The sequence below is a fragment of the Pan troglodytes genome, chromosome 6 (genome assembly GCF_028858775.2).
Source record: "Pan troglodytes isolate AG18354 chromosome 6, NHGRI_mPanTro3-v2.0_pri, whole genome shotgun sequence".
NCBI lineage: Eukaryota > Metazoa > Chordata > Mammalia > Primates > Hominidae > Pan > Pan troglodytes.
Window position 1 is genome coordinate 84,070,107 of NC_072404.2, and position 13,173 is coordinate 84,083,279.

The following is a 13,173-nucleotide window of genomic DNA, read 5'->3' on the forward strand; positions in this document are numbered from 1 at the left end:
ATCTCTGCTAAAAATACAAAAAATTAGCTGGGCGCAGTTGTGGGCGCCTGTAGTCCCAGCTATTCGGGAGGCTGAGGCAGGAGAATGGCGTGAACCCGGGAGGCAGAGCTTGCAGTGAGCTGAGATCGTGCCACTGCACTCCAGCCTGGGTGACAGAGTGAGACTCTGTCTCAAAAAAAAAAAAAAAAAAGAGCCAGGTGTGGTGGCTCATGCCTGTAATCCCAGCACTTTGGGAGGCCGAGGAGGGCGGACGGATCACCTGAAGTCAGGAGTTTGAGACCATCCTGGCCAACATGGCGAAACCCTGTCTCTACTAAAAATACAAAAAATGAGCCGGGCATGGTGGCGGGTGCCTGTAATCACAGCTACTTGGGAGGCTGAGGCAGGAGAATCACTTGAACCCGGAAGGCGGAGGTTGCGATCAGCCAAGATCATGCCATTGCACTTCAGCCTGGATGACAGAGTGAGTTTCTGTCTCAAAAAAAAAAAAAAAAAAAAAAAAAATTAGCCAGGCGTGGTGGTACATAACTGTGGTCCTAGCTACTCGTGAGGCTGAGGTGGGAGGATCACTTGAACCCAGGAGTTCAAAGCTGCAGTGAGCTATGGTGCACCACTGCACTTCTGGGTGACAGAGTGAGATCCTGTCTCTAGAAAAACAGAAAACAAAACAATTAAGATTCTGAGCTGAGCCCCCACTCTGCCTCATGGTAGCTGCATGGCCTTGATACAGTTATTCTTAACCTCTTTTTTTCTAAGTTATCTCATTGATAAAATGTGGAAGGGGAGAACCTATTTATAGTATTGGCATGGAATTCAACAAGGGAATACATGTGAAGCCCTGAGCTCAGTGCCTGGCACATAGCAAGTGTTAAATAAGTAGTTCCTATTATTTATTATTACTCTCTGAAATGATGAAGAATGGCCTCTGGTGGCTGACCTGAGATGCAAGAGCTAGACCACAGGGAGCCATTTAGATTTCAGTTTGACTCTGTGTACCTGGTGCCATAGCACTCGCTTGGTAAGAAAAGCTGGGATCAGGAGACAGTGATCCAGACAGACCATATCAGTGAGTGACCTTTTGAAAGGTCACAAAAAGCACAGGCAGACTGCTGGGGCTGGAATCTCGGCTCTACTACCTGCGTAAGCTTCTGCAAGCTACTGAACCTCTTTGAGCCTCAGTTTTCTCATCTGTCAAATGGGCAGCAGGAAGATGTAAATGAATTAGTATATGTCCCAGCATTTTGGGAGGCGGTGGCAGGTAGATTGCTTGAGGCCAGCCTGGGCAACATAGCAAGACCTCGTCTCTGAAAAAATTTTAAAAGATTGGCCAAGTGTGATGGCATGCCTCTGTAGTTCCAGGTACTCCAGAAGCTGAGGCAGGAGGATCCCTTGAGCCCAAGAGTTTGGGGCTGCAGTGAGCTATGATGGCACCACTGCACTCCAGCCTAGGTGACAGAGCAAGACCCTGCCTCTAAGAAAAAAAAAAAAAAATCGTGTGGGTATTTTAAAAAACCATGTCTACTGCATTGTGCGTGCCTAGTAAATGTTAGATATTATTATGATTATCAGGTTTCCTGGACCTTGCTTCAGCCTGGCAGCTTGGGAGTGGTTTTTAGGGACTTAGTGTAAAACCTACCTCTGAGATTCTATTTGTCTCTATTCCCCTAAGGTTGAGGGTGTGGGGGCATAGGGATCAGACTTCTGGGTACAATGCTGATAACTTTTGGGGGGTATTCCCAGCCCTGTTTGTCTGTTAAATTAAAATCTGGTAAAGAGGTCATTTCTGTAGTCTAAATCAGAACGTTTATGTTACCAGTAGGGTTGGTATAGAATTGTAGATGTCATTTACTGAAGATCTGCAGAAAATGTGCTGTGTCCTTACATACTTAGGAACCAGAGCTGAGAAATATTGGGAGACAGCTAGAGATATGGGGGACCTATCCTGATTATTCCTCCAAACATGGGCCTGGAGACATCCCCCTTTGCTCATTGAGTAACAAAGAGAGTGTATGAGAAAAGGAGACTGTTTTCCCGATACTCTCACGTTCAAGACCAAATATACCAAAGTGTGGGTTTTTCTCCCTCACCAAGAAATTCCCCAATTATCTGCAAACACTGGACTGGATGTCCTGCAATTAAATTGAATTCCGTTACTATCTGTTACTATCTATCTGGAGTTAGCATTATTTGAGGAGCACCTGTTTAGACAATTGCCATTTGCATCAGGTCAAGGGCTCAGTCCGACAAGATTGCTCCCACTTAGGACACCATTTCAAAGTCCACGTGGCCACCTGTGCTTCTGACCATAAATCAGAGGTTCCCTCCTTGGATTCATTCATTTACTAGAGCAGTTCACAGAACTCAGGAAAGCACTTTACTAATTATTACCCATTTGTTAGAAAAGAATACAACTCAGGGAAAGCCAGAGAGGCTTAAGGTAATGGGAGTGGTACACGCAGCTTCCACGCCCTCTCTCAGAGTTCCATCCTCCCAGCATCTCCATGTGTTCACCAACCTGAAAACTGTCTGAACCTCATACATTAGGGATTTTTATGCAGATTTCATCATGTGCGCATGATTGATTATGAACCCAGTCTTCAGCTCCTCTTTCCTCTCTGGAGGTTGGGGAGATGGCGCTGAAATTTCCAAGGTTCTAATCATGGTTTGGTGTTTCTGGTGATCATCTCCCACTGGAAGCCCACCAAGAAGTGCTTCATTAGAACAAAAGACATTCCTATCACCCAGGAAATTCCAAAGGATTTAGGAGTTCTGGCCAGGAACTGGGGTCAAATATCAAATATTGGCCAGGCGCGGTGGCTCACACCTGTAATCCCAGCACTTTGGGAGGCTGAGGCGGGCGGATCACGAGGTCAGAAGATTGGCTAATCTTCACTGGCTAATACAGTGAAACCCCGTCTCTACCAAAAATACAAACAATTAGCTGGGCGTGGTGGTGGGCTACTCAGGAGGCTGAGGCAGGAGAATGGCGTGAACCCGGGAGGCGGAGCTTGCAGTGAGCTGAGATCATGCCACTGCACTCCAGCCTGGGCAACAGAGTGAGACTCCGTCTCAAAAAGAAAAAAAAAAAGACCAAATATTAGAACAAAAGATGCTCTTTGCACCTCTATTACTTAGGGAATTATCAGTGTTTTATGAGCTGTGTACCAGGAAACAGAGACAAAGATTTCTATATCTATATCTGTCTGTCTATCTGTATGTATATATTTGAGACGGAGTCTTGCTCTTTCACCCAGGCTGGAGGCCAATGGCATGATCTCAGCTCACTGCAACCTCCACCTCCCAGACTTAAGCGATTCTCCTGCCTCAGCCTACCAAGTAGCTGGGATTACAGGTGTGCACCACCACACCCAGCTAATTTTTGTATTTTTGGTAGACATGGGGTTTCACCATGTTGACCAGGCTGGTCTCAAACTCCTGACCTCAAGTGACCCACCCATCTCGGCCTCCCAAAGTGTTGGGATTACAGGCATGAGCCACTGCGCCTGGCCAATATGCATTTCTTATTATAAATCACAGTATCACAAGCGAAAAACACATATTGGCCAATCTGGAATTCCAAATGTCCTCTCCTAAATGACTAGAAGCAAATATTTCCATGATCTGTACCTCTTCTGCCAAGTCACGTGTACTCCACGCCATAGTTGGCCCTGCCCATAGGATCCTGAGTGCCCTTCTCCATCGCTTCTTCTCTGGCCAACAATTTGGAATAGCAAATGAGCTGCTCCCTTTGCCAGGACCAAGATATGTTTCAGAAGCATCGTTTCTGCTTGTCAGCTTTTGGTCTGTAGTTCCCAGCCAAGTGCACCATCTGTGAGCACTGCCTGGTACTGTGATGATTTGGCCCAGAGCTCCATGTGGACCTGTGAAATGCACCAGTTCCAAACTGCTGCACTCCCTGCACCCTGAGTCGAGGTTTCGGAGAGGTGGGTGGTCTTGCTCCTCTTGCTACCTTGAAGGTGCACTGTTCAAAGACAGCCTCGTTCTCCTGGTGCTGGCAAGCATGGGTTTTGCCACATCTCGTAAACTATGAGGTTCCCAAGTGGGAGAGAATGGTGCCCATTATATCACGGTCAGGAGCTTAAGTGGCCCAGCCTGGTGGGCATATCTTAGATCAGGTCTCATGTGTTTTTGTGTGTGTGTGTGTGTGTTTGTTTGTTTTGAGACAGGGTCTCACTCTGTCAACCCAGGCTGAAGTGCAGTGGTGCCATCTTAGCTCACTGCAACCTCTGCCTCCCAGGCTCAAGTGATTTTCCTGCCTCTGCGTCCCACGTAGCTGGGACTACAGGTGCCCGCCACCACACCTGGCTAATTTTTGTATTTTTAGTAGAGATGGGGTTTCACCATGTTGCCCAAGCTGGTCTCAAACTCCTGGCCTTAAGTGATCCACCCTCCTCGGCCTCCCAAAGTGCTAGGATTACAGGCATGAGCCACCGCACCCGGCCCTCATGACGTCTTTGCAAAAATAGATTCATGTCCTTGAGCTTCTAAGCCTCTATGAACAGTTAGACCTCACTGTGGGTGCAGATAGTGAGATGATGCCCACTGCTGATAGACCGACATTCCAGAGGGAGTACCTAGGAAAAAGAACCACAGTACTTGGGGCGTCTGCTAGTCCAGTGCTTCTTAACCTTCCTCTTCTTTTTTTAAATAAGCACCTCCCAAGAGCCTTTTCAGATATGCATTTTTCTAGTAGTCCCACCCTCTTGAAATTTTGTACAGATACACTGTGTATTATGTACTGTAGCCCTAGAAGAGCCTCAAGCGATTGTAATATCTAACATTGGCTAATGTTATTTTGTTCCCTAAGAAGCCATTTTCACCCCATTGTGGGTGATACTGTCTCTCTTGAGAATGCATAGTTTAGTTCAAGACTGTTTGGCCATCCAGCCCCACCTGTGACCAGTGGAGGTGATTTGGGGTGAGCAGAGAGTTACTGCACAAATGTAACAAGCATGTCTATCCAAGACGTGGAGCCACATGGAGTTAGCTTTCAGAGGTGTCAAATTCTAGGTAGACTGGGCCATTCTCCTTTCCCTCTAGCTTTCTACTTTTCACTTTTACAAATACCAGTTGAGTATCTATCTGTAGGCAAATATCTTGTTCTATATTCAAGATAAATGTTGTTTTGTTTTTTCTTTAAAAATGAAGTTATTAAGGTCAGGTATGGTGGCTCATGCCTGTAATCCCAGCACTTTGGGAGGCTGAGGAAGGAGGATCACTTGACCCCAGGAGATCAAGACCAGCCTGGGCAACATAGCAAGACCCCCTCTCTATTTTTTTTTCCCCAGACAGAGTCTTGCTCTGTCGCCCAGGCTGGAGTGCAGTGGTCTTACCTTGGCTCACTGCAACCTCTGCCTCCTGGGTTCAGCGATTCTCCTGCCTCAGCCTCCCGAATCGCTGGGATTACAGGCACCTGCCACCAGACCCAGCTAATTTTTGTATTTTTTGTAGAGATGGGGTTTCACTATGTTGGCCAGACTGGTCTCGAACTCCTGACCTCAGGTGATCCACCTGCCTCGGCCTCCCAAAGTGTTGGGATTACAGATGTGAGCCACCTCACCCAACCCCCCTCTATTTTGTTAAGTGCATTGTTAGATCCAAAGGAAACAGCACTTTACAGGATCTTGATTGGTACTTCCTGTCTATATCTGGGACAAGTACACCAGGAATGCATTATAGAGGTGATCTCTCTGTATTTCTGGCAGCATCAACTAGTGTGCTTTTGGAAGTATTTGATAATTTTGAAGGCAAGATGGTAACTCGTTGCTTGAATTAGCTTTCTTATGATTACCAGCAAGAGTGAAATTTTAGATTTATCTTGTTGGATGATAAGATAAATCAATTTCTTCTCCAGAGGCCACTGAGTGCCCCTCTTCATTTGGTGGTTAAATCCTCCCTTTCCCATTGACTTGCCACGCCTCCCTAATCCTTTAGGAAGTTTTACCTCTGCTGGGATCTGTTCCTGGACAGACAATCTGTTCTGAATTATTGGCATCTTGATGCTCACATCTGCTTGGCATTGTGAAATAGGTTTTGAATGAATATTCTTTGAAGGTGAATGCACTCTGAGAGGGCATTGATTTATGTGTGGGCATTTGGACAAACTCTTGTGTGCAGACACCTGGCTGTCTGCGCTGGCTGCAGCCAAGATAGGGATGTGGTGAACTTTTGATGGAGTTGCCCTTTTGAGCAGTTCAGAGGGTGCAGAATCCTACACTGATGACTCCTGGAGGATCCAACAATGCCTTGAAGGTTCGCTTTTGTCTGTTGAGTTGGCTCAAGTCCACCTTCTGGTTACTGTCAGCTCTAGCATGAAAGATCCAACAGATGCTGAATTGAACAAAGAAAGAACGAGCAAGAGACATCATTCATTCATTGTACAAGTACATACTGAACGCCTGCTTTGGTGTTCAATATACAAAGATGTTTCAGACCAAGTCCTTGACCTTGCAGAACTCACAATCTTTTGCTTGTGAGATAGGCATGCAAATCAGTGACTGGGATATAAGGTTTTATTTTATTTTATTGTTTTATTATTATTTTTTTTTTAGATGGAGTCTTGCTCTTATTGCCCAGGCTGGAGTGCAGCGGTGCGATCTTGGCTCACTGCAACCTCTGCCTCCCAGATTCAAGTGATTCTCCTGCCTCAGCCTCCCAAGTAGCTGGGATTACAGGCATGGACCACCACACCCAGCTAATTTTGTACTTTTAGTAGAGACATGGTTTCACCATGTTGGTCAGGCTGGTCTCGAACTCCTGACGTCAGGTGATCCACCCCCCTCGGCCTTCCAAAGTGCTGGGATTACAGGCATGAGCCACCGCGCCTGGCCAGGATACATGGTTTTAAATTCTACAGTAGGTACACATGGAGTTAGTAGGAGAGAGAGAAAAAAGGTTCGACCAGTTCTGCCTAATGAGATCAGGAACAAAACAAAAAGAGAACATGACATTTCAGCTCCGTCTTAGAGAAAGAGAATTCACCAGATAGACAAGTGAGGGAAGGCATCCCGGACAGAGGGATAGGCATACACATGCACGCAGAGGTGTAAAGGAGCTTGTATTTTATGCAAAGGTTGGGGACAAATTGATGCAAAAGAGATAGGCTTGAACGCTATGCTGAGGTGGTATCCCTATTTTCAGTCAAAGGTGCTGTTCAGGCCGGGCATGGTGGCTCACTCCTGTAATCCCAGCACTTTGGGAGGCCAAGGCAGGCGGATCACTTGAGGTCAGGAGTTTGAGGCCAACCTGGGCAACATGGTGAAACCCTGTCTCTACTAAAAATACAAAAATTAGCCAGGCTTGGTGGCTTGCTCCTGTAATCCCAGCTACTCTGGAGGCTGAGGCATGAGAATCACTTGAACCCAGGAGGCAGAGGTAGCAGTGAGCCGAGATCATGCCATTGCACTCCAGCCTGGGCAACAGAGCAAGACACCCTCTCAAAAACAAACAAAAAAAAAGTGCTGTTCAAATATAGAAAGCATGATGAGATTTGGTCTCGGGGAATTAAACTCAGAACTGCATAGAAGAGACTGCGAAGGTTAGAGTGTAAAAGCCATGCTACTCATAACAGAATCGTAGCTAGGAACATTAATTCTTAGAAGGATTTTCTCACCTTCATCGTTGAAAAGAGAACTAGCCATTGAGTAATGAGGAAGATACAGCAACCACAGATACTTAAGAGGTGAAATCAAGAAGGCTTGATGACTACATGTATATGTGGGTGACAAGGATGGTGGAAGAGGTGGGGTGAAGCTGCCACTTCCATCATGTACAACTGGGCAATTCGGAGTAAAAGGAGAAGCAGGGGTGAGGTATAGCCATGTTAAGTGGGAAGTGATGGTTGGACATTTAGCTAGAAATACTGTCAAATGTTTAGGAATATGTGGTTTTGGATGTACTAATAATTGCCAGTTTCTTGTGGTACTTTCAGTCATTGAAGAACATTGAACAGTTTTAAGTAATGTTACCAGCTCTTCTTCATTGATTGAGGTCATGCCAAGAAGAAAAGCATAGAGGTGTTTATTGCATCAGGTATGGTAGGTCAAGTTCAGCTTGTTTGCAACTCATATTTACATCTTCTCCTTGCAGGGGATGGCCAGGTGGATTTTGATGAATTCATGACCATTCTTGGCCCCAAACTGGTGTCTTCAGAAGGTCGCGATGGTTTTCTTGGGAACACGATAGACAGCATATTCTGGCAGGTGAGTAAGAATATTTTTTTTCAGACTAAGTTTGACAGTAAATGTGTCTGAGACTAACTTTTGACTGAATTCTTGAACTTCTATTTGGCACGTGAAGATCTCTTCTGGGCTGAGCGACATATGTTCCAGAACAAAGAATCAAAACAACTACTTTTTTAGGGTTTGGAGGAGTGAAATATCTCCCCATTTTTTTCTCATAGCAATTTTTTTTTGCATTTGGGAAAAATGAAATTATTCTACTGCACATTCACAAAAGTCTTTTTCCTGGGGACACTTCAAAGGGGCACACTGATATTATCTGAACCGGTTCTGTGTTTGACCCCAGTTCCGGGATATCTTTGCTGAGAGAATGGCATGGTTGCCTGGTACATTTGGATCCCGTCAATATCCTTGCACTTAATGAGAGAGAATGGTTTTGTCTAAGAATGTGTATTCAGTGCTTCTCAATTAGCTCCTGTTTCTATCTTGTAAAATCTCTTAGGAAATTCCAAACATCTAACATTGTAATTACTAAAGTATAATGAAATCATTTTTATATTAGTTCTCTACTCTTAAAATGTGACAATTATTTTATGATTATAAAATTTAGGGAGTGGGTTATCAATCATTATTTTAAAAAATTTGAATCACGTAAGTTGTCTGTCAAATTAAATTAAATTACCGGTTAGACACGTAAAACGCCATTCAGACACAGCATGATTTTTCTTTTTTTTTAATTTCTTAATACTGTCTTTTCCCTTCACCAAGAGATTTCTCTAACCTAGATAAGGGTTGCAGTTGGTGTGTCTTTCTAGTCTTATTCAGGTACCCATCTTGCATAGAACCAACAAGTATTTAGTAAGAACTTACGTGTGCTATAATCTACCAGTGTTTGTGGGTTTTACAAAAGGCATTTAAGACTCAGACCTAGCTATTTCAGAATTTGGCTGGGGAAGCTGAATTTGGTGGCTCATGCCTGTAGTTCCAGCGCTTTGGGATGCCAAGGCAGGAGGATCGCTTGAGGCCAGGAGTTCAAGACCAGTCTGGGTAACATAGCGAGATTCCCGTCTCTGCAAACAATTTTTAAAATTAGCCAAATGTGATGGCGCATGCCTGTAGTCCCAGCTACTCTTGAGGCTGAGGGAGGAAGATTGCTTGAGCCCTGGAGTTCAAAGCTGCAGTGAGCTATGATCACACCACTGCACTCTAGCGTGGGCAACAGAGCAAGACCCTGTCTCAAACAAACAAACAAAAATAATAATTTGGCTAGGGAAACACAATTAAGAGAGGGAAAACAAACAAGTGATTAATTAGTGTGATGGTCACTAGACTGTAACTCGTTGAAGCACAGGGCTTCAGAGTTGTAGCTCACTCTGTGCATGCTGTACACAGCAAGCCCTCAATAACTATTTGTTTCAATAGATGAATGGAAGGGCAAGAAAGGAGGAAAATACAGTCTTGAAGGGTCAGAAAAGAATTTAGGGAATGTGACACTTGCTTTGAACCTTGAAGTATGGGTGGAATTAAATGCAAAGAAAGAAAAGAGGGCATTTCAGGTCTGCCATGATGAGAGTTTGAAAAGGGGTTGGCATGGGGAAGTCATTGACCATGACTAAGATACCATTTGAAGGGCAAGACCTCAAAACCCACTGGCAGAATGGATTTAGGGCCTGAAGAAACAGAAGAGGTGAGGCTGATTCCAGAGTTCCCAACTTGCTGTTATTGGCAGGGGTCAGATCATGGAGCAACAGAGAAGTCTTGTGGGGTTGAATCCTCAATTGGACATGCTGAGTAGAAGGTGAGGGTCAAGCAGCCAAGTAAAGGGAGGAAGTCTATGCACAGCTGAAATCAGTTGGGGCTGGAACACCGGATTGAGATTCATGAGAGCTGGTGGGTAAAATTATAGGCAAGGATGAGCTCACCGAGGGAAGGTGCATAAAAGAGGATGAGCAGAGAGATGGGACCTGGTCCCAGAGGACATCCAGGGTCAGGGGAGAGTGAGACAGGGGCTCGTGAATCCCCCACTGCTGACAGGAAAACGCCATCTCCCTGAAGTGTTGTTAGGATCCGGAACATCTCCAGGACCCTACTCACCATGCAAGGAGAATATTGCAGTGCTCATGGAACCTTCAGTTATGACTTGACACTTGCAAGGACCACTAGGTAGAGTCCCCTGGTGGAAATAAGAAATGACCCTAGAGTTCAGAAGATGAAGGAATATTGTTTCCCATCTGGCCATCTTTTGACCCATGGAGGTCCACTCTGATGATGGGCCTTGGCGAGTTGCTTCTCCCCTAGGTGTTTCTCCTTCTTCTTTCTCTCATTCTCCATCTATTCTCCTGAATGCCTTTTTGCTTGTTTTTTGTGTATTTTAGAGATAGGGTTTCATTCCATCACCCAGGCTGGAGTGTAGTGATGCAACCATAGCTCACTGCAGCCTTGAACTCCTGGACTCAAGTGATCCTCCCACTTCAGCCTTCCAAGTGGCTGGGACCACAGGTGCAAGCCACCATACCCTGCTATATTTTTGTGTGTTTTTTGGTAGAGATGGTGTCTTGCTATGTTGCCCAGGCTGGTCTCAAACTCCTAGCCTCAAGCAATCTTCCTGCCTTGGTCTCCTAAAGTGCTGAGTTTACAGGAGTGATCCATGGCACCTGAGCCCCTGAATGCTTCCTACTCTTTACCTCCATCTTTAGGGCCAACTCTAGCCTAGGAGAATGTTCCAGGGCCTTGTGAGTTCTAAGCATTCTTCTTTCTGGCCCTCATCTGGATGAGAAGGAGCTATGGCTACTTAATCTACACTCCTACTCCTCCTGTTTTCCAGGTTTATCACAGTAGAGCATGTACACTGCAAGGAAATATATCTCTTACAATATATGGACTGCCTGTAGCTTAATTCAGACATGCTATAATGCTCACAAAGTCTCCATGTTTTTGTCTTACTCAAGATTTTCTTCCCCACTCAGGGTGAAAAGATAGGCTGGAGAAAGGAGGGAAAATTCCATCTTGAAATATTTAAATCAATGCTGGAAGGCACAGACTTTGTGGCTGTGGCTTTCCTCTCCTGCTAGTGCTCACCCAGCTCAGAATTTTACGACTAGCAAGCAAGAACAAAAACATCCATCAATTCTCAGTAATCAGCCTCCCCTTCTTCCCCCTGCGACTGCCTGCCCCTTCAGAGACAGCGTGAAAAAATGCTACTTAAAACTTCTACAGCATTGGCTTGTTTCTGGAAAAGAGTTCAGGTTCCCAGTGCTTGGGTGGTTTTTCAGGTTTAGAAGAAAGCTGAGTGTGTGCATGTGTGTGTGTGCACATATATATACGTGTGTGTTTCCTTCCTTGAAGTGATTGAAGATAATATACAAAAAAGCAGAAAGGTTGCTTTCCCAACACAGTGAGACCCTGTCTCTAAAGCAAATTGAAAAATTAGCTGGGCATGGTGTATGCACCTGTAGTCCTAGCTACTCTGGAGCTGAGGCAGGAGGATTGCTTGAGGCCAGGAGTTTGAGGCTGCAGTGAGCTGTGATTGTGCCACTGCACTCCATCCTGGGTGACAGACTGAGACCCTGTCTCAAAAAATAAAACAAAAATAAAAAATAGGAAAAGTAGCTTTTCACCTCCAGATATCCAGGCAGAAGATATTGATCTTAGGAGGTACTGATATCCTTGAAAGAAGACCATCCTACCTAAGAGACTCTAGCAAGGCTTCCCATCAGTGACATAGTCAGTTTTCCATGGAAACAGACCTGAGACTACTTCTAGAAGGGTATATATTTGTGATCTTTGGCTGCATAATACATTACACCAAAATCTAGGGCCAGAAAACAACACTAAACATTTTCTATCTCACTTAGTTTCTGTGGGTTGGGAATTTGAAAGCTGGCTAAGCTGGGTGGTTCTAGCTCAGGGTCTCTAATCCAGTTGCAGCCAAGATGCTGGCTGGAGCTGTGACCAGCCTTGGACTTGACTGGACTGGAAGATGTGCTTCCTGGTGGCTCACTCACCTGGCTGGCAAGGTGACGCTGGTGGTTGACGGGAGCCCTCAGGTCCCTACTGCACAGACCTTGCCACAATGCTGCTTGAGTGTCCTCCTGACATGGCAGCCAGTTTCCCTCAAAGCCAGTGATCCAGGACAGTGCTAGGCAAGAGCAACGATATCTTTTATGCCCTAGCTATCAAGTTGGACACCATCATTTCTACAATATTCTCTTGGTTACACAGGTCATCCCTATTAAGTGTGGGAGAGAACAGCCTCCCGGTGAATGCCAGGAGGCAGGAGCCATTGTGGATCGCTTTGGAGGCTAGCTACCATAAAGGGTAAAGATTCTGTCATTGGACTTCAACTTCTGATCTGACATTGCTGCCCCAAGCCTTCCATTTTCCCCAGGCTTGGGTTTCTTCCTACCTTAGAGGAAACCTATAACCAAGGCTATTCTCTGTATCACTGAGAAGCAATCCTATCAAGCACTAGGTGCCTTTTCCTAATAAAATCCTTCTTCCAGGCCAGACAGGGTGGCTTATGCCTGTAATCCCAGCACTTAGGGAGGCCGAGGTGGGCGGATCAGTTGAGGCGGGGAGTTTGAGACCAGCCTGGCCAACATGGTGAAACCTCATCTCTACTGGAAAAAAAAATACAAAAAAAAAAAAAAGAAAATTAGCTGGATATGGTGGTAATCGCCTGTAATCCCAGCTACCCAGGAGGCTGAAGCATGAGAATCACCTGATTCTGGGAGGTGGAGGTTGCAGTGAGCTGAGATCGAGCCACTGCACTCCAGCCTGGGTGACAGAGCAAGACCCTGTCTCAAAAATAAATAAATAAATAAAATAATTTTTTCCAGTGCTTTCCTTACTGGTGTTCTAGCCTATAGTGCCAAGGGTAGAATAAAATCAAATGGGATTCAGCAAAAACAGCTATTTATTGGTTGGCACTAGTCGCAAAAGTTATGAGCCCCTGGCTCTTTGCAGGAAATTG

The 13,173-nt window shown here is 45.3% G+C and overlaps 1 protein-coding gene across 8 annotated transcripts in view; it reads left to right on the plus strand.

Moving 5' to 3' along the window:
* Positions 1 to 13,173, plus strand: part of CALN1 (calneuron 1) — a 667,093-nt gene that overhangs the window by 417,726 nt on the left and 236,194 nt on the right. For all 8 annotated transcript variants that reach the window (XM_009453338.5, XM_016957635.3, XM_054687595.2 and 5 more), the window contains one exon: positions 8,110 to 8,222. In XM_009453338.5, coding sequence (XP_009451613.1) covers positions 8,110 to 8,222 — 113 coding nt within the window. The remainder of the gene's footprint in view (positions 1 to 8,109; positions 8,223 to 13,173) is intronic.